This window comes from Dendrobates tinctorius, unplaced genomic scaffold (genome assembly GCF_039654945.1).
Source record: "Dendrobates tinctorius isolate UK_male_01 unplaced genomic scaffold, ASM3965494v1 ptg000173l, whole genome shotgun sequence".
In the NCBI taxonomy this organism is placed as follows: Eukaryota; Metazoa; Chordata; class Amphibia; order Anura; family Dendrobatidae; genus Dendrobates; species Dendrobates tinctorius.
The window spans coordinates 6313518-6336551 of record NW_027361840.1 but is presented as its reverse complement, the minus strand read 5'-3'; the positions used below and the strand labels follow the sequence as shown (position 1 = coordinate 6336551).

At 45.5% G+C, this 23034-nt stretch overlaps 1 protein-coding gene across 1 annotated transcript in view; it reads right to left on the bottom strand.

Moving 5' to 3' along the window:
• Positions 1-23034, bottom strand: part of LOC141054001 (uncharacterized) — a 155696-nt gene that overhangs the window by 115981 nt on the left and 16681 nt on the right. The window contains exon 2 of the mRNA XM_073551140.1: positions 318-2618. Within this exon, the coding sequence (XP_073407241.1) occupies positions 318-2618 (2301 nt within the window). The remainder of the gene's footprint in view (positions 1-317; positions 2619-23034) is intronic.

The following is a 23034-nucleotide window of genomic DNA, read 5'->3' as shown; positions in this document are numbered from 1 at the left end:
TAATGTTTTTTGTTTCATAGCCAAGCATTAAATTGTAGCTAAATATTTATATTTCCTTGGCATGTTTTTAAAGCATTGTTGTTCATAGGTGATCCAGACCCTGAGATCTTCACCGATTGGTCAGACAACGATGCAGGAGCGCTCATGCACAGTGGTGTAGAGACCTGTAGTCTGTCTATTGAGTTTGTACACCGCTGTACATGCACTCGTGAATTAGCTCAGCAGTTCTCAAAATAGAGCATCACATTTACAATCATACTATGAATATGGCTTCTCTCCTGTGTGAAATATCTCGTGATAATTAAGCTGTGATTTATGTGCAAAACATTTCCCACATTCTGAACATGAATATGGCTTCTCTCCTGTGTGAATTTTCTCGTGATAATTAAGCTGTGATTTTTGTGCAAAACATTTCCCACATTCTGAACATGAATATGGCTTCTCTCCTGTGTGAATTTTCTCGTGATAATTAAGCTGTGATTTATGTGCAAAACATTTCCCACATTCTGAACATGAATATGGCTTCTCTCCTGTGTGAAATTTCTCGTGATAATTAAGCTGTGATTTATGTGCAAAACATTTCCCACATTCTGAACATGAATATGGCTTCTCTCCTGTATGAATTCTCTCATGACGATTAAGAAGTGATTTACGTGCAAAACATTTCCCACATTCTGAACATGAATATGGCTTCTCTCCTGTATGAATTTTCTCATGACGATTAAGAAGTGATTTATGTGCAAAACATTTCCCACATTCTGAACATGAATATGGCTTCTCTCCTGTATGAATTTTCTCATGACGATTAAGAAGTGATTTATGTGCAAAACATTTCCCACATTCTGAACATGAATATGGCTTCTCTCCTGTGTGAATTTTCTCATGACGATTAAGAAGTGATTTATGTGCAAAACATTTCCCACATTCTGAACATGAATATGGCTTCTCTCCTGTGTGAATTTTCTCGTGATAATTAAGCTGTGATTTATGTGCAAAACATTTCCCACATTCTGAACATGAATATGGCTTCTCTCCTGTATGAAATTTCTCGTGATAATTAAGCTGTGATTTATGTGCAAAACATTTCCCACATTCTGAACATGAATATGGCTTCTCTCCTGTATGAATTCTCTCATGACGATTAAGAAGTAATTTACGTGCAAAACATTTCCCACATTCTGAACATGAATATGGCTTCTCTCCTGTATGAATTTTCTCATGACGATTAAGAAGTGATTTATGTGCAAAACATTTCCCACATTCTGAACATGAATATGGCTTCTCTCCTGTATGAATTTTCTCATGACGATTAAGAAGTGATTTATGTGCAAAACATTTCCCACATTCTGAACATGAATATGGCTTCTCTCCTGTATGAATTTTCTCATGACGATTAAGAAGTGATTTATGTGCAAAACATTTCCCACATTCTGAACATGAATATGGCTTCTCTCCTGTGTGAAATTTCTCGTGACTATTAAGCTGTGATTTTTGTGCAAAACATTTCCCACATTCTGAACATGAATATGGCTTCTCTCCTGTATGAATTTTCTCGTGACTATTAAGATGTGATTTATGTGCAAAACATTTCCCACATTCTGAACATGAATATGGCTTCTCTCCTGTATGAATTTTCTCATGACGATTAAGAAGTGATTTATGTGCAAAACATTTCCCACATTCTGAACATGAATATGGCTTCTCTCCTGTATGAATTTTCTCGTGACTATTAAGCTGTGATTTATGTGCAAAACATTTCCCACATTCTGAACATGAATATGGCTTCTCTCCTGTGTGAAATTTCTCATGATAATTAAGCTGTGATTTATGTGCAAAACATTTCCCACATTCTGAACATGAATATGGCTTCTCTCCTGTATGAATTTTCTCGTGACTATTAAGATGTGATTTTTGTGCAAAACATTTCCCACATTCTGAACATGAATATGGCTTCTCTCCTGTGTGAAATTTCTCGTGATAATTAAGATGTGGTTTATCTGCAAAACATTTCCCACATTCTGAACATGAATATGGCTTCTGTCCTGTGTGAAATCTCTCATGATAATTAAGCTGTGATTTCTGTGCAAAACATTTCCCACATTCTGAACATGAATATGGCTTCTCTCCTGTATGAATTCTCTCATGTGCAACAAGATTTGATTTAATTGAAAAACATTTCCCACATTCTGAACATGAATATGGCTTCTCTCCTGTGTGAATTTTCTCATGATAATTAAGCTCTGATTTATGTGTAAAACATTTCCCACATTCTGAACATGAATATGGCTTCTCTCCTGTGTGACTTTTCTCGTGACGATTAAGATTTGATTTATGTGCAAAACATTTCCCACATTCCGAACATGAATATGGCTTCTGAATTGTAAGACCTCTCTGATCTTCCACATTTCTTCTGTGACTTTTATTTTGCTTTATAATCTGTGATGAATTTGGTGATAACATTTCTTTACAGAGACCAGAAATCAGATCTTTGCTGTGAGGTGCTGAGGGTATATCGGAGGCGCCAGCATGGTCTTCATATGTATCTCGTGTAATACTGCAATCATCTGCTTTACAATACGACAAAATCAGATGTCCTTCAAAGTTCCTGGTGCACTCATCTGCCAAGAATTAAATTGATGTTAGTTTTTGAGAATAATGTAACCTCAAAAATTATATTTATATATATATACATATTACACAATTAATTTAAGAAATTCTGTGTAAATTGCAAGATAGGTAGCAAATTGTTAATAAAGGGAACCTACCATCAGATTGATACCTGTCGATACATGTCGAACTATGGGCTGCATTGATCAGACACTGGCTGCACAATGCTCACATGTCACAAGCGGAAGGGCAAGGGCAGCGCACTCCGCAACACAGTAGAGTGTGACGGGGAATGTAGATGTAGACCTTGATTCTTTACAAGGTAGAAATATGTTTGTAAGGCCGGGGTCACACTTGCCGTATGGAAAATCGGTCCAAGTCTCCCTGCCGAGGGTCGCAGGAGTGTTCTCCGTATGGTGATCCATGTGTAATGCGTTTGCAAAGCGATGATGCGATTTTCTTGCACCTATGTATCCGTATGGCTTTACATTTCTCACTGCTTTTCCCCATTTAATTTAATGGCTCAATGGGTTGAAATGAGAAAAATGTGCGCGTATTCGTTACAAGATACACAGATGGTCGGTGTGGTGTCCGAGTTTTTCTCGCACCCATAGACTTACATTGGAGAGTCACGGACGATATACGCATAAAATCGCAGCACGCACGTCGAATACGCCCGAGAAAATAAACGATGATGGGAGCTGCCCCATAGATTAACACTGGTCCGAGTGCTGTGATCTTTTCTCGCATAGCACTTGTCCGTATTGTACGCTAGTGTGACCCCGGCCTAAGGCGCATTATACCTCCGTTCTTGAGAAGATAATTGTGCTGTCATTTCGCAGGACCCTGGTCCAGACGCCACATCTGTAGTCTGTGGACACCAGGCAGGAACTCTGCCAATCACGTAATACCGGCTGAAACCCTAGATCCTCTTTTGATTTGTAGTCCTTGGATGACGTTATCACTGCGGTGTGAAGAATACATGATTGCATGCCAGGGCAACAAATCAAATGAGGAATCACAACTGCCAGCAGGTAAATGGTGATTTGAATGGTTCCCATCCAGCAGCCACAAACGTCTGACATTGCTGAAGGTCCCGGGTTTTGCAAATTAATTTGCTCATTTCAATCATGCAACCAATACTCCAGAAAGAGGTGAACACCAGGAGTAAGGCCTCATGCTCACTTGCGATGAAATTGGACAAATTCAATCGAATAAAAAATGGAATTGAATTCGGGCCAATGTTAATCTATGATGGTGTCTTTATCTGCGTTTTGTTTTCCAGATCGGATCAAGATCGGGCTGGAAAAAAATTACAGCATGCTTTGATTGTCAGCAAAAATCGAATCACATCTCGCAATAGAAGTCAATGGGTGTGATAAAAAAATCACACAGCACTCGCGCCATGTATCGTAAAAAAATTTTATCGCACCCATTGACTTCTATTGCGGGATGCGATCCGATTTGCGAGTACAATTGCAGAATGCTGCAATTTTTTTTTCCAATCCGATCTTGATCCGAACCGAGCTGGAAAAAAAAAGCAGATGAAGGCACCATCATAGATTAACATTGGTATGAATTAAATCCGATTTTTTTTTTATCCTATTGAATTCGTCCGATTTCATCGCAAGTGAGCATGAGGCCTTAAAGGAATTTAACAGATCAGATAAAAAAGCTGATTTTACTTAAGCTAATTACATAGTGAAAATGCTAAATATGAAAGAAGTTTCTGTTCCAAATATTCCAGGAGAACAACTCACCGAACGCACCACAGTGAAGCCAGGAGATTGGGTGCTGATAAAAGTTATAAAAGGAAAGCACTAGTATCAACTCCGATGGGAAGGTCCATGCCAAGTCCCAGTAACCTCTCCCACTACAGCAAAAACAACTGAAAGGACCTCTTGGATCCACATGTCCCATTGCAAGCTGGTAAAAGTAGAATAGGGAGGGACACAATAGAATCCAAAGCTAAATGCATTAAAGTCCAGTTACAAAGGGGAACGTGCCACAAGCAAAGGCTGGTCTCAGACCTGGTGAAGACTCCCTATCCCCAATTCTGGGCAAAAGATTTAGATTTAGGATGAAGCTGGTAGGTGTAATGGGGCGGCAGCTGCGGGTGAAACACTTGTTTTCTCTTTTCACCGTTAAATATTCATTACGTTATTCATTTTCTACTAGCTCAGCACTGCGTATATTTGCTGACATGACATTTAGGTTATTCTTGTACACTAACATGGACAGATAGTAGCACCATATATAGAAACAGGTGCTATGTGAGACATATATACGGTGGTGTGCAGTGGCGTAACTACAAAGTAATGGGCCCCGATGCAAACTTTCAAATGGGCCCCCCCATGCCAAAATACACGCACATCTCCGCTCCGTCCCCCTCTTACACACGCGGCTCCTCTCCATATACCTCATACACACACGGCTCCTCTCCGTACACCTCGTACACACGCGGCTCCTCTCCGTACACCTCATACACACACGGCTCCTCTCCGTACACCTCGTACACACACGGCTCCTCTCCGTACACCTCGTACACACGCGGCTCCTCTCCGTACACCTCGTACACACGCGGCTCCTCTCCTAACACCTCATACACACACGGCTCCTCTCCGTACACCTCGTACACACACGGCTCCTCTCCGTACACCTCGTACACACGCGGCTCCTCTCCGTACACCTCGTACACACGCGGCTCCTCTCCGTACACCTCGTACACACACGGCTCCTCTCCGTACACCTCGTACACACGCGGCTCCTCTCCGTACACCTCGTACACACGCGGCTCCTCTCCGTACACCTCGTACACACACGGCTCCTCTCCGTACACCTCGTACACACACGGCTCCTCTCCTAACACCTCATACACACACGGCTCCTCTCCGTACACCTCGTACACACGCGGCTCCTCTCCGTACACCTCGTACACACGCGGCTCCTCTCCGTACACCTCGTACACACACGGCTCCTCTCCGTACACCTCGTACACACGCGGCTCCTCTCCGTACACCTCGTACACACGCGGCTCCTCTCCGTACACCTCGTACACACACGGCTCCTCTCCGTACACCTCGTACACACGCGGCTCCTCTCCGTACACCTCGTACACACGCGGCTCCTCTCCGTACACCTCGTACACACGCGGCTCCTCTCCGTACACCTCGTACACACTCGGCTCCTCTCCGTACACCTCGTACACACGCGGCTCCTCTCCTGACACCTCATACACACACGGCTCCGCTCCGTGCACTTTGTACACATATGGCTCCTCTCCCTACACCTTGTGCACACACACTCCACTCCGCACACCTCGTACACACGCGGCTCCGCTTCGTACACACGCGGCTCCTCTCCATACACCTCATACACACACGGCTCCGCTCCGCACCTCATACACACGTGGCTCCTCTCCCTACACCTTGTGCACATACGCTCCACTCCGCACACCTCGTACACAGGCGGCTCCGCTCCGTACACCTCGTACACACGCGGCTCCGCTCCGTACACCTCGTACACACGCGGCTCCGCTCCGTACACCTTGTACACACGCGGCTCCGCTCCATACACCTCATACACACACCGCTCTGCTCCATACACCTCGTACACACATGGCTCCGCTCCGTACACCTTGTACACACACATCTCTGCTACATCCACCCTGCAAACCCCTCTTGACCCCACACAGAAACTTCCCCTCATCCATGACAACCAGCACAGCAGAGTCCTGCATACACAGAGGCTCCTGATTATGTGACCCCTGACTCCTCCCCTCCTGTGACCTCATCACAGGTCCTGTGCGCATAGCCACAGAACAGCCTACGACATCATTGCAGGCTGTGGGGGGCTGCGGTGGGTCTATCTGGGAGGGCGAGGATGGGGTGCATGTGGGGGGAGCCTGGCGGGGCAGTGCAGGAAGAATAGAGTCCCGGGCGGAATGCGGGGGGTTAAAAAATGGGACTGTCCGGCAAGAATCGGGACGGTTGGGAGATATGGTCTGACCTGCCGTGCCCCTGACTCTCCCCGGGCCTGGTCGCAGTGGCGACTGCTGCAACCGTGGTAGTTACGCCCCTGAAAAATTGTTTGCCCCTTCCTTATTTCCTGTTGTTTTGCCAAGATTTTCATACTTAAATGTTTCAGATCACAAAATAAATTTAAATATTATACTGGTATATTTCCCCCATCCTGGTATATGTTCCTCATCCTGGTATGTGACCCCCATCCTGAAATGTTTCCCATACTGGTATATGGCCCCCATCCTGGTATATGGCCCTCATCCTGGTATGTGAATCCCATCCTGATATATGTCCCCCATCCTGGTATATGTCCCCCATCCTGATATATGTTCCTCATCCTGGTATGTGACCCCCATCCTGGCATATGGCCCCCATCCTGAAATGTTTCCCATCCTTGTATATGGCCCCTCTCCTGGTATATGTTCCTCATCCTGGTATGTGACCCCCATCCTGGAATATGTTTCCCATCCTGGTATATGTTCCTTATACTGGTATATGCTTCCCATCCTGGTATATGTCCCTCATCCTGGTATATGTTCCTCATCCTGGTATGTGACCCCCATCCTGGTGTCTGGCCCCCATCCTGGAATGTTTCCCATCCTGGTATATGTCCACCATCCTGGTATATATCCCCCATCCTGGAATATGTTCCCCATCCTGGTATTTGTTTCTCATCCTGGCATATGTTCCTTATCCTGGTATGTGACCCCCATTCTGGTATGTTACCCACATCCTGGTATATGGCCCCCATCCTAGTATATATCCCCCATTCTAGTATATGTTTCCCATCTTGGTATATGTCCCCCATTCTGATATATGTGCTTCATCCTGGTATGTGACCCCCATCCTGGAATATTTTCCTTATCCTGGTATATGTGACCCCCATTCTGGTATATATGCATCATCCTGGTATGTGACCCCCATCCTAACATATGGCCCTCATCCTGGTATATGTTCCCCATCCTGGTATATGTTTCCCATCCTGATATATGTCCCCCATCCTGGTATATGTTTCCCATCTTGGTATACACTACCATTCAAAAGTTTAGGGTCACTTAGAAATGTCCTTATTTTTGAAAGAAAAGCACAGTTTTTTCCAATGAAGCTAACATTAAATGATCCAGAAATACACTCTATACATTGTTAATGTGGTAAATGAATATTCTAGATGCAAACGTCTGGTTTGTAATGCAATATCTTCATAGGTGTATAGAGGCCCATTTCCAACAACCATCACTCCATTGTTCTTATGGTACTTTGTGTTTGCTAACTGTGTAAGAAGGCTAATGGATGGTTAGAATACCCTTGAAAACCCTCGTACAAGTATGTTAGCACAGCTGTAAACAGTTTGGCTGATTAGAGAAGCTATAAACCTGAACTTCCTTTGAGCTATTTGAGAATCTGGAGCATTACATTTGTTGGTTCCATTAAAGTCTCCAAATGGCCAGAAAAAAAGAACTTTCATGTGAAACTCGACAGTCTATTCTTGTTCTGAGAAATAAAGGCTATTCCATGTGAGAAATTGCCAAGAAACTGAAGATTTCCTACAACGGTGTGTACTACTCCCTTCAGAGGAGAGCACAAACAGGCTCTAACCAGAGTAGAAAGAGAAGCTTCATTAAATAGTACAAGCAAAACGCCAGTGTCAATGTCTACAGTGAAGAGGCGACTCTAGGATGCTGGCCTTCAGGGCAGAGTGGCAAAGAAAAAGCCATATCTGAGACTGGCTAATTAAAGGAAAAGATTAATATGGGCAAAAGAACACAGGCATTGGACAGAGGAAGATTGGAAAAAAGTGTTATGGACAGACGAATCCAAGTTTGAAGTGTTTGGATCACACAGAAGAACATTTGTGAGATGCAGAACAACTGAAAAGATGCTGGAAGAGTGCCTGACGCCATCTGTCAAGCATGGTGGAGGTAATGTGATGGTCTGGGGTTGCTTTGGTGCTGGTGAAGTGGGAGATTTGTTCAAGGTAAAAGGGATTTTGAATAAGGAAGGCTATCACTCCATTTTGCAGCGCCATGCCATACCCTGTGGACAGCGCCTGATTGGAGCCAATTTCATCCTACAACACGACAATGACCCAAAGCACACCTCCATATTATGCAAGAACTATGTAGGGAAGAAGCGGCAGCTGGTATTCTGTCTGTAATGGAGCGGCCAGCGCAGTCACCAGATCTCATCCCCATTGAGATGCTGTGGGAGCAGCTTGACCGTATGGTACGCAAAAAGTGCCCATCAAACCAAACCGACAAGTGGGAGGGGCTTCTGGAAGCATGGGGGGAAATGTCTCCAGATTACCTCAGCAAATTAACTGCTAGAATGCCAAAGGTCTGCAATGCTGGAATTGCTGCCAAGGAGCATTCTGTGCCGAGAGCAAAGTGTGAAGGAGAAAATTATTATTTCAGATAAAAATCTTTTTTTCGAACCTTGTCAATGTCTGGACGAGATTTCACATTCATTTGGCAACTCATGTGATTAATAAAAGTATGAGATTTCATGGAAAGCACAAAATTGTCTGGGTGACCCCAAACTTTTGAACGGTAGTGTATGTCCTCCATCCCGGTATATGTGCCTCATCCTGATATGTAACCCTCATCCTGATATATGTCCCCCATCCCGGTATATGTTCCTTATCTTGGTACATGTTCCCCATCCCGGTATATGTTCCTTATCTTGGTACATGTTCCCCATCATGGTATATGTTCCTTATCTTGGTACATGTTCCCCATCCCGGTATATGTTCCTTATCTTGGTACATGTTCCCCATCCCGGTATATGTTCCTTATCTTGGTACATGTCCCCATCCCGGTATATGTTCCTTATCTTGGTACATGTTCCCCATCCCGGTATATGTTCCTTATCTTGGTACATGTTCCCCATCCCGGTATATGTTCCTTATCTTGGTACATGTTCCCCATCCCGGTATATGTTCCTTATCTTGGTACATGTTCCCCATCCCGGTATATGTTCCTTATCTTGGTACATGTCCCCCATCCCGGTATATGTTCCTTATCTTGGTATATGTTCCCCATCCCGGTATATGTTCCTTATCTTGGTACTTGTTCCCCATCCCGGTATATGTTCCTTATCTTGGTACATGTCCCCCATCCCGGTATATGTTCCTTATCTTGGTACATGTTCCCCATCCCGGTATATGTTCCTTATCTTGGTACATGTTCCCCATCCCGGTATATGTTCCTTATCTTGGTACATGTTCCCCATCCCGGTATATGTTCCTTATCTTGGTACATGTTCCCCATCCCGGTATATGTTCCTTATCTTGGTATATGTTCCCCATCCCGGTACATGTTCCTTATCTTGGTACATGTTCCCCATCCCGGTATATGTACCTTATCTTGGTATATGTTCCCCCTCCCGGTATATGTTCCTTATCTTTGTACATGTTCCCCATCCCGGTATATGTTCCTTATCTTGGTACATGTTCCCCATCCCGGTATATGTTCCTTATCTTGGTATATGTCCCCCATCCCGGTACATGTTCCTTATCTTGGTACATGTTCCCCATCCCGGTATATGTACCTTATCTTGGTATATGTTCCCCCTCCCGGTATATGTTCCTTATCTTGGTACATGTTCCCCATCCCGGTACATGTTCCTTATCTTGGTACATGTTCCCCAATCCGGTATATGTTCCCCATCCCGGTACATGTTCCCCATCCCGGTATATGTTCCTTATCTTGGTACATGTTCCCCATCCCGGTATATGTTCCTTATCTTGGTACATGTTCCCCATCCCGGTATATGTTCCTTATCTTGGTATATGTTCCCCCTCCCGGTATATGTTCCTTATCTTGGTACATGTTCCCCATCCCGGTACATGTTCCTTATCTTGGTACATGTTCCCCAACCCGGTATATGTTCCCCATCCCGGTACATGTTCCCCATCCCGGTATATGTTCCTTATCTTGGTACATGTTCCCCATCCCGGTATATGTTCCTTATCTTGGTACATGTTCCCCATCCCGGTATATGTTGCTTATCTTGGTATATGTTCCCCATCCCGGTATATGTTCCTTATCTTGGTACATATTCCCCATCCCGGTATATGTTCCTTATCTTGGAATATGTCCCCCATCCCGGTATATGTTCCTTACCTTGGTATATGTTCCCCCTCCCGGTATATGTTCCTTATCTTGGTACATGTTCCCCATCCCGGTATATGTTCCTTATCTTGGTATATGTCCCCCATCCCGGTATATGTTCCTTATCTTGGTATATGTCCCCCATCCCGGTATATGTTCCTTATCTTGGTATATGTCCCCCATCCCGGTATATGTTCCTTATCTTGGTACATGTTCCCCATCCCGGTATATGTTCCTTATCTTGGTACATGTTCCCCATCCCGGTATATGTTCCTTATCTTGGTATATGTCCCCCATCCCGGTATATGTTCCTTATCTTGGTATATGTTCCCCATCCCGGTATATGTTCCTTATCTTGGTACATGTTCCCCATCCCGGTATATGTTCCTTATCTTGGTATATGTCCCCCATCCCGGTATATGTTCCTTATCTTGGTACATGTTCCCCATCCCGGTATATGTTCCTTATCTTGGTACATGTTCCCCATCCCGGTATATGTTCCTTATCTTGGTACATGTTCCCCATCCCGGTATATATTCCTTATCTTGGTACATGTTCCCCATCCCGGTATATGTTCCTTATCTTGGTACATGTTCCCCATCCCGGTATATGTTCCTTATCTTGGTACATGTTCCCCATCCCGGTATATGTTCCTTATCTTGGTACATGTTCCCCATCCCGGTATATGTTCCTTATCTTGGTACATGTTCCCCATCCCGGTATATGTTCCTTATCTTGGTACATGTTCCCCATCCCGGTATATGTTCCTTATCTTGGTACATGTTCCCCATCCCGGTATATGTTCCTTATCTTGGTACATGTTCCCCATCCCGGTATATGTTCCTTATCTTGGTACATGTTCCCCATCCCGGTATATGTTCCTTATCTTGGTACATGTTCCCCATCCCGGTATATGTTCCTTATCTTGGTACATGTTCCCCATCCCGGTATATGTTCCTTATCTTGGTACATGTTCCCCATCCCGGTATATGTTCCTTATCTTGGTACATGTTCCCCATCCCGGTATATGTTCCTTATCTTGGTACATGTTCCCCATCCCGGTATATGTTCCTTATCTTGGTACATGTTCCCCATCCCGGTATATGTTCCTTATCTTGGTACATGTTCCCCATCCCGGTATATGTTCCTTATCTTGGTACATGTTCCCCATCCCGGTACATGTTCCTTATCTTGGTACATGTTCCCCATCCCGGTATATGTACCTTATCTTGGTATATGTTCCCCCTCCCGGTATATGTTCCTTATCTTGGTACATGTTCCCCATCCCGGTATATGTTCCTTATCTTGGTACATGTTCCCCATCCCGGTATATGTTCCTTATCTTGGTACATGTTCCCCATCCCGGTATATGTTCCTTATCTTGGTACATGTTCCCCATCCCGGTATATGTTCCTTATCTTGGTACATGTTCCCCATCCCGGTATATGTTCCTTATCTTGGTACATGTTCCCCATCCCGGTATATGTTCCTTATCTTGGTACATGTTCCCCATCCCGGTATATGTTCCTTATCTTGGTACATGTTCCCCATCCCGGTATATGTTCCTTATCTTGGTACATGTTCCCCATCCCGGTATATGTTCCTTATCTTGGTACATGTTCCCCATCCCGGTATATGTTCCTTATCTTGGTACATGTTCCCCATCCCGGTATATGTTCCTTATCTTGGTACATGTTCCCCATCCCGGTATATGTTCCTTATCTTGGTACATGTTCCCCATCCCGGTATATGTTCCTTATCTTGGTACATGTTCCCCATCCCGGTATATGTTCCTTATCTTGGTACATGTTCCCCATCCCGGTATATGTTCCTTATCTTGGTACATGTTCCCCATCCCGGTATATGTTCCTTATCTTGGTACATGTTCCCCATCCCGGTATATGTTCCTTATCTTGGTACATGTTCCCCATCCCGGTATATGTTCCTTATCTTGGTACATGTTCCCCATCCCGGTATATGTTCCTTATCTTGGTACATGTTCCCCATCCCGGTATATGTTCCTTATCTTGGTACATGTTCCCCATCCCGGTATATGTTCCTTATCTTGGTACATGTTCCCCATCCCGGTATATGTTCCTTATCTTGGTACATGTTCCCCATCCCGGTACATGTTCCTTATCTTGGTACATGTTCCCCATCCCGGTATATGTACCTTATCTTGGTATATGTTCCCCCTCCCGGTATATGTTCCTTATCTTGGTACATGTTCCCCATCCCGGTATATGTTCCTTATCTTGGTACATGTTCCCCATCCCGGTATATGTTCCTTATCTTGGTACATGTTCCCCATCCCGGTATATGTTCCTTATCTTGGTACATGTTCCCCATCCCGGTATATGTTCCTTATCTTGGTACATGTTCCCCATCCCGGTATATGTTCCTTATCTTGGTACATGTTCCCCATCCCGGTATATGTTCCTTATCTTGGTACATGTTCCCCATCCCGGTATATGTTCCTTATCTTGGTACATGTTCCCCATCCCGGTATATGTTCCTTATCTTGGTACATGTTCCCCATCCCGGTATATGTTCCTTATCTTGGTATATGTTCCCCATCCCGGTACATGTTCCTTATCTTGGTACATGTTCCCCATCCCGGTATATGTACCTTATCTTGGTATATGTTCCCCCTCCCGGTATATGTTCCTTATCTTGGTACATGTTCCCCATCCCGGTATATGTTCCTTATCTTGGTACATGTTCCCCATCCCGGTATATGTTCCTTATCTTGGTATATGTCCCCCATGCCGGTACATGTTCCTTATCTTGGTACATGTTCCCCATCCCGGTATATGTACCTTATCTTGGTATATGTTCCCCCTCCCGGTATATGTTCCTTATCTTGGTACATGTTCCCCATCCCGGTACATGTTCCTTATCTTGGTACATGTTCCCCAATCCGGTATATGTTCCCCATCCCGGTACATGTTCCCCATCCCGGTATATGTTCCTTATCTTGGTACATGTTTCCCATCCCGGTATATGTTCCTTATCTTGGTACATGTTCCCCATCCCGGTATATGTTCCTTATCTTGGTATATGTTCCCCCTCCCGGTATATGTTCCTTATCTTGGTACATGTTCCCCATCCCGGTACATGTTCCTTATCTTGGTACATGTTCCCCAACCCGGTATATGTTCCCCATCCCGGTACATGTTCCCCATCCCGGTATATGTTCCTTATCTTGGTACATGTTCCCCATCCCGGTATATGTTCCTTATCTTGGTACATGTTCCCCATCCCGGTATATGTTGCTTATCTTGGTATATGTTCCCCATCCCGGTATATGTTCCTTATCTTGGTACATATTCCCCATCCCGGTATATGTTCCTTATCTTGGAATATGTCCCCCATCCCGGTATATGTTCCTTATCTTGGTATATGTTCCCCCTCCCGGTATATGTTCCTTATCTTGGTACATGTTCCCCATCCCGGTATATGTTCCTTATCTTGGTATATGTCCCCCATCCCGGTATATGTTCCTTATCTTGGTATATGTCCCCCATCCCGGTATATGTTCCTTATCTTGGTATATGTCCCCCATCCCGGTATATGTTCCTTATCTTGGTACATGTTCCCCATCCCGGTATATGTTCCTTATCTTGGTACATGTTCCCCATCCCGGTATATGTTCCTTATCTTGGTATATGTCCCCCATCCCGGTATATGTTCCTTATCTTGGTATATGTTCCCCATCCCGGTATATGTTCCTTATCTTGGTACATGTTCCCCATCCCGGTAAATGTTCCTTATCTTGGTACATGTTCCCCATCCCGGTATATGTTCCTTATCTTGGTACATGTTCCCCATCCCGGTATATGTTCCTTATCTTGGTACATGTTCCCCATCCCAGTATATGTTCCTTATCTTGGTACATGTTCCCCATCCCGGTATATGTTCCTTATCTTGGTACATGTTCCCCGTCCCGGTATATGTTCCTTATCTTGGTACATGTTCCCCATCCCGGTATATGTTCCTTATCTTGGTACATGTTCCCCATCCTGGTACATGTTCCTGATGCTGGTATATATCCTCCAAACCTGATATATGCCCCCATCCTGGTGTAGAGTGGTATGAAAAAATGTTTGTCCCCTTCCTGATTTCCTATTCTTTTGCATGTTTCTCACACTTTTTAGATCGAACAAATATAAATATTAGCCAAAAATAAGACAAATAATCACAGAATGCAGTTTTTAAATGAAGGGCTTTATTATTAAATATTAACATTTGCTCGGTGATCTGAAGCATTTAAGTGTCACAAACTTGCAAAAGAATCGGAAATCAGGAAGGGGGTGAACACTTTTTCACACAACTGTATAAACCACATGAGACACAGAGCGGGCTCTTCTCTTCATTCATTACAGGGTCTACATGCCACAGCTGACATGTGCTTCTAAAGGCTTGACACCTGCTATTCCTGCAACATCTGGAGCCATGATATAGACATGGACAGACAAAAATATCCATTCAGAATCCAGGAAAAGATGGGTGAATTTCAACTAATCTAATGAGCTAATTATCGACAAATGAACAATTTCTTTCTATTTCACGTATTTTCTATTTGACTGCAATGATGCTTTTTGGTGGACAATCCAATAAAGCACTACATTTTTTCTAAGAATTATCGTGACATTTTCTTTGGAGAATTTCATCTTGTAAGAAGTCGCAAATCAATTAATAAACAAAATATATATATCTAGCAGTCACATCTCGGCGTGCCACATGAAAGCGTGGATCCCGGCGGGGTGTCAGTGTGGGGAGGTTGAGCTGGGTACGGTTCTGTCTGTAATAGGAGACAGAGTGATTGACAGCAGGTGTCATGTGGCAGTCCGCCATCAGAGGTCACTGGAGAGCACCGACGGCAATGGTTATGTAACTGTCATATGAGGGTTACATAACTGCCAGAGGTCAAGGTGACTCTGATTGGGCGAAGGTGACTGTCAGGTGACAGAGGGCGGGGCTACCTGGACTGACTGGATAAATACTGAGGTGAGCTTCTAGAAGCTTCAGTCAGCCAGGGGAGCTCACAAAGAAGCAGGGTCTGTCACACAGAGGAGACCCCTCAGAGACTTTCTGACGGTAGAAAACGGTCACGGGGGGTGACCCTACAGCACATTGGTCACAGGCAGAGACGGCCTGTGAGGGTCTGGTGTACGGTGGACTTTGTAGGGTGAAACGCCGTGGTGGATTGGCCTAGGGCAGCCACGGTGGATAGAGCCACGAAGTACGCCTGATGGAGAAAGTGAACAAGTGAAGGTGCCCGGGCCTGTCTGCAGTGGTAAAACAGTGTAAACCATGTGTCATAAATGGTGCTGGTCGTCGTAAGGGCGGCCAATAAAAGCAAACCCTGTTGAATACATTTCCTGCCTCTGTCTCTTGCCTGTGGATGTCAAGAAGCGGGTCACCCCCCATTCCTGTGAGTACAGCACACCTCCGCCGCCTACCAGCCACATCTCCTAAATACCCACAGCACGCTATCCTCCGCCCCAGCCTGCCACCAGTCTCTGCATTTGCGCTGCTGTTGTGTGGGCCTTGCTCCCATGTAGGTCGCCTTTAGCACATGGTGTTGGCTGGCCAGGACCACAAGTTCCACAGATTACCATAATACAGGAGACATCTGTTCAAACATGGGGAATTTACTGAACTTGATATGTACAAGGGATAGCGGGTGCACAGCCTTAAGCAGGGTTCTTTCACACTGTATCCTTCCTCTGTTGGCTACTTCAGGGCTCTGCATCTTATCGTTTCGCCTGTATGTCACCATAACCCAGCTTCTAGGCCGCAGTCCTGATGAGCGAGTTTCTTGCTACTCACCCATCTGTTCTACGTCCTACCACTATAGACGTTCTGGATCTACCACTCGGAACCCCCGCTGGTCCCACGCTCTCAGTCCTCCTTAGGTCCATCACATTTGGCACTAGCAAGCTCTCAGGTTTCTAGTAACTCGGCGTCTCATCTGATATCGCCTTCAGGAAGGTCTCTCAGTAGCTCTCTTTACGATCTCACTATTCCTCACTCCAGTCTCTTCTCTTCCAGCTGTGGATCACTCCTTGGCAGCAATGCACACTTCTAACAACCCCAAATCTATCTAACTCTATTCAAGAAGCACAGTCCTGGTGTAAGGAGGTGGCAGACACGCTCCCCTGCCTTCCCTCTCTCCTTCCCTGTATGTGGTCATTTATGCGTGTTGTACTGTAATGTTTGCTATGTATATTAATGCATGTGCTGTGTTTGCCATGTTTTAATGTGTTACCAGTGTACCATGTAATATATAGATGTGTTTGGAGTAGGGAAAGATAGGGTTAATTTAGGGGACTGAGCCAGCAGCCTCCAAGCTGACAGGAAGTCCCTGTCTCCAGAGCAGAGGCAGGGCAGGCGTGCCTGTGGCAGGATATGCTCTACTGCTGGGAGCTTGCCTTACCCCTGAAGTGGACAGAGCAGCCAGGGGACCATTGGGCAGCATTCACAAGGACTGTATACGTGTCCTCTGAGAGACTTTCAGCTTCTGGGATCTCCCTGGGAGTTATGGACTTTGCTGCTGCAGCCATTGCTGTGAATTGGAACAAATCAGAAACCATTATCGTTTTCTTTACTACACCTTCATTAAAACCAAGTTGCCACTGTTGGGCCCTAAAGAGTGTGATGTGTGGTGCATCCATTTTGGCATGGAGTGGAGCCATCCATCTGAGGTAACCCACTGTGACCTGGGTGTGGGACTAGGACTGCCTTTTCATGTGCAAGGGGCCGGAGAGTGGACTGACTATGCCTTAGTGGACTCGCCCGCGACTACCACCATGTACCACCATTTTACATTTGGCGTAGTCGGCAGGATCGATTCAGCAGCCCTGAAACCCCAAGACTGACAAACAGAGAAGGATACGGGTCTGTGACCAGGGTGGGAGTAGCTGAGATGGCGTTCCCTGCAACTTTCCCAATTGGAACCAGACGAGAAGCTGAAAGTGATTTTGAGATGCTGATGGAGAAGACTCTCGAGCTTTGTGAATTGTTGTCCATCGTGAAAGAGTTGACAATGATTTTGAAATGTTGACCGCCGTGAGAGAGTCAAAGATGGCAGCTGACACTGACTGTAAAATGGTGCCGAACACTGGCAAGATGACAGAGGTCAGTGGCGTGGAAATGACGGAGGGTGCCGCCTTTCGTTGGCGTCATGCCAGAGATTTGGCGCCAGGAGAGAGAAGGCGGCACCCCATTGTGATGGATGCCCACCCAAAATGGGTGTGGGTGAAGAGAGAGTTCCCTTCCTCGCAGCAGAGTCTGGAAAAATGGGTGGAGCAGCAGGAAGTGACTCCACCCACGAACGGGAATAGTCTGGCAAAGAGAGACTACCTGTTAATGGAAGAAATGCCATTGCTGGACGTGATGGAGAGGCGCAGCACATCTTTCCATGGTGGCATTGGCCATCAGGACTGGAGGCGATCCGTGGCCTGGGCAGAGATCGGCCTGAGCTTTGAAGCCTGGTGGAGGAGTTTGAGGAATGGCATCCTTTCCGGCAGTCAGACAAGCGGCCAGTAGAGAATGAGGAACCCGCGGAACTGGAGAAGCGGAAGGAGCCCGGAGGACATTAGAAGCTGCAGGGTATTTGCTGCGGTCACCATCCCTGTATTCCATGGCCACGCAGGAGGACTGTCACCATGTAAGGGGGTGAACAGGAATAGTGCCAGCAGACAGAAATACGCTCTGGAGCCGGAACGATCAGGGCTGTCACCACTGTTGCAGGGGGGTGACTTGCCTGACGTGCCTGACTTGCCTGGGCGGGAAGAGCGCGAGCACCTGACCGAAGGGGGCATGGGGGACTTAAAAGGAGAGGAGCGCGGGAAGGGGAGAGACTTGGCGGGAAGGCGACTGCAGAGCAGGACGAAGGTTGACTCCCTCTCCTCATCTACTGCCACTGAAGCCAATCCTTTTCAGACTGTTCCCTACTTGAGTACTGTATCCAGTTCCTCCCCACGTACGAGACCCTTAACGGGTAGTGCAGCAGATTTAACGACCTTTCCTAAAGGCTGTGACTCTGTACGAGGCCTTGTCATACCTGCAGCCTGTACGACATCATGCTCCCGGCGTGTCGCGTCACGCTTCAATGACCCACAGCAGGAACTTTATCCGAAGTTTAATGGACCCAAGTTAAACGGACCCAAGACCAACGCAGCGGGATACTTTGGCACGGTCAGGAGACAGTGCATCTCGTTTTTACACCACAAAGGCAAAGACTTTGTTCATGGACTACAACGCTGTTGGGAACTGTACCAACCGTTCTCCAATAAGATCTTCAATCGATAAGTCCTTATCTTCACTTTTACTTTTATTGTGTTTATTTTATATTTCACTGCCTGTCTCAACACCTCCCTGCGCGGAAGATTTCCTTGAACTCATATTCAATAATTGCCTTAGTAAACCTTGTTAACCCCTTCTCTGCCTCCTGCTGTTCACTGTATCCGACGAACCTCTTACAAACAGATGCAGTGGCAGTGAGTAGGAAGTTTCTGTCCGAACGACCTACCGGCCTGACCACTGTTTCTTCACCCTCTGTGGCTCTGTCATCCTCTCTGGTCGCGCCCCGTCTCCACCGTTATCCCCGTTGTTGGTGGCACCTGTTTCCTCCCGGCCTGCACTTGTTCTGGCCGGTGCCAGTGCTGCGTATGTGGAGGAGCCCCGGAGGTCTGTTGCAGAAGAGGTTCAATGGATCCAGAGTGTGATCCGGGAAAAGAAGCGACAGGAATGCTGCATTGTCAGAGACTTGAAGCGCCCCGGCGGGGGAGTTGTAGCTGGCTAAATGACCAGCGGAGTGGTCTGGCACCTCGACTTGGCCAAAGGATATGGATTCATTCAGGAGGCCCAGACTGGAGAAAGGGTCTATGTGAATAGGCCTATGTCTAGGTAATATGATGACGATTATGATAATCCTAAAAATTGAATAGGATTATCATTATCATCATATTACCTGTTTATGGACTTTTGTATTTTGGTGCTTTCATGTCCGGGGAGCTGACCACATTATGGGGTATGTATCACATGATCTGTTTTTAAATGTTTTTAATCTTTGGGTGTTGCGTTGACTCTAATAAACTTTGCACTTTTGAATATTTAATTGGTGGTCCCAGATATGTAGCATGTTTCTTGGCTCTTCTTTTCACCCCCTGCTACATTGTTACACTGTCTCTCTCACTAAGTCCTCCCCTTGCGGGCAAATCCCAACACTTATAGTGGGGAAAAAAGTATTTAGTCGCCACCAATTGTGCAAGTTCTCCCACTTATAAAGATGAGAGCGGCCTGTAATTGACCTCATAGGTCGACCACAACTGTGAGAGTCACAATGAGGAAACAAATCCAGAAAATCACCTTGTCTGATTTGGGAAAATTTATTTTGCAAATTATGGTGGAAAATAAGTATTTGGTCATTAACAAAAGTTCATCTCTGTATTTTGTTATATATCCTTTGTTGGCAATGACAGAGGTCAGACGTTTTCTGTAAGTCTTCACACGGTTGGTGCACACTGTTGGTGGTATGTTGGCCCATTCCTTCATGTAGATCTCCTCTAGAGCAGTGATGTTTTGGGCCTGTCGCTGGACAGCACGGACTTTCAAATCCCTCCAAAGGTTTTCTGTGAGGTTCAGATCTGGAGACTGGCTAGGCCACTCCAGGAGCTTTGTTGCCCTGGCGGTGTGTATATACAGTATATACACACACATAAATGCATGACATTATTCACATGATGTGCTTTGTGCCTCCAGGGAACTGGATCCTTCACCCAGAGTTGGGTACAGAGGATCTAGACTTCGGGCCCCACCTACTGGAAAGACACTAGAATGGGGTATCCTGTAGCAAATATAACATTTATTGAAGGACAGGAATCTACAGTACAAGTAAATTTCTGTAGATTATTGAATGGTTATTGCAAAAATCAAAATCAAGCATCCAGACTCACACAGTCAGATAAATGTATTTGCTTTATACCCACAAACACACCAGATAATACCTGTACAGAGGCAGATAATTGTAATGATTTGTGAATTACTTTAAAGAAACCCCAGATTACAGACCAAAGATTACATGACATTGAAGGCGATGTATTAGGTACAGACCCTATGGCTATGTTCACATGTTGCGTCGTTTTTGCAGCATTTTTTTTCTGCACGCAAAACCTGCTCTCTTGGCATTAAAGAAGCAACTACAAAATAACAGATTTTGCTTCGTTTTTTTGACGCGTTTTTGCTGCGTTTGTCTACTGCGGTTTTGTCAGTGTTCATTTGTCTCTTGTGAATGCTGATAAAGTTTAGGGCAGAAAAAAATAACCTAATTCAACTTCAGCAGGCTTTGGCAGCAAAAACGCAGCAAAACCAGACACCTGCGTCATTTTTTTTAGGCGTTTTTGCAGCATTTTTGCACTACCCATTGCTTTCGAAGGGTGAAAACCGCTCCAAAAAAGCTGAAAGAAGTGACATGCTGTATTTTGCAAAAATGCAGCTCTTTGACAAAATTCAGATTAAAAAAAAATAAGGTGCTTGCATGAGATTTCTGAAATCTCATAGACTTTGCTGGTACTGTAAACGCAGCTGAAAATTTGCCTTAAAAAAAAGCTGAAAAAATGCAGCATGTGAACATAGCCTATCGGTCACTTCTCCATAAAAGTACAACAGCCCCAAGCCAATAAGATAAATAAGAAGCGAAAAATGGAAATCCCTGGTGGAGCAACTTTAGGATCCTTATGACCCACAGTTAGGTACACCTGATGTATGAAGACGAACTGGCCCTAGAAATTGGGTATGATGAAAAGAATTGGTGCTTAGATCAGATAAGATACACAGCTAAGAGCCTAAATAAAAACAGCTCTTACCGACCTACTGAGGGTAAAGGCAAAATCCCTGCTCTTTCCACCCATGAATAAACCAGACGTCCCACTCCAGGTGATCGCTTAGGCCTCTTTCACACATCAGTTTTTCGCCGTCAGGCGCGATCCGGCTATTTTTACGAAAACCGGATCCGACGAAATGCAATGTTGGATCTGGTTTTTCCCCATTGACTTGCATTAGCGCCGGATCGCGCCGGATGGTCATGCGTTTCGTCCGGTTTTGGCCGGATCCGGCAATGTGTCGCAATCCAGCGTCTGGAAAAAACGGCAACTGTAACGTTTTTTGTCTCCGGCGAAAAAGCCGTACACGCTGGATCCGGCGCTTCCGGCTTTTTCACACAATGAAAGTCTATGAGCGCCGCAATGTGCCGGATCCGGTTTTTTGGTCTGAGCATGCTCAGTAGCCCTGCCCACAGCAAACATATATAAAACCATGACTGTGGGACCCTCAGCCACAGCCAACATGCCACCCAAGAGAGGAGCCAGCCGCAGGAGATGGCAGGAGATAACTGCACCACCAGCACCACCACCCCAAATGGAGCGAAGGGACCATGGTGACCATGCGGAGGGGAGTCCACCAGCAGATGACAGACGGTAATTATCAAATCTCCCATTCCTCAAAACTAGGGCCATGGAATATCAATATATTCAGTGGCCCTTTGTTTCTCTTTATTCACCAGCAGAAGACGCCCTATTGATGCAGCAGCACCGGCAGCACCAGCAGCAACAGCAGCAGCAGCAGCAGCAACAGCAGCAGCAGCAGGAGTGGAGACTGGCCAGCAGGAGGACACCACATCTTCTTCTGGGAGCCCTCCCTCACATCGTCAGCGTTTGACGGTAAGTTTGTATTTCCAAAATCCATCATCTCTGTAATATATGTCTATTCATTGGCTTTTATTTCAAAACAGGAATCACAAGCTGAAGAGGAGCTCCCAGAAGAAGAAGGAAGGGGTGGACAGACACCTGGAGTGGGCTCACAAATGGTAAGTTTCCTGCATCAAATACAGAAACACAGCATCACACTACACACAACACATTGAAAACAATGTAGCGCAGATATCACACAGCAAACACATAAGCCTACATACAAACATAATTTTTTTGCTTTTCTTTTCTAGTCTTCCCAATCTGGTGCTCGGCCAAGAGGTCCTCGCAGTGCCTCTAAGGGTCGTCGGCGACAGCGACGCGGCAGTCACCAGCGTGTAAGTATAATATTTTTGCTTTGTTTTTTTTGCACTTTTTATTTCATTTCTTTAAGTCTGGAGGCTAATTATGCTATTTTTCTTTTTTTCTTTAACAGCCGTCACAGCGTGCTCCCTACTCTGACGGTGAGGATGGAGGGATTGATGTGGACCACCTCATCGATCTTATTAGAGAAAGAGCCGCTTTGGAATATGGCTGACCGCC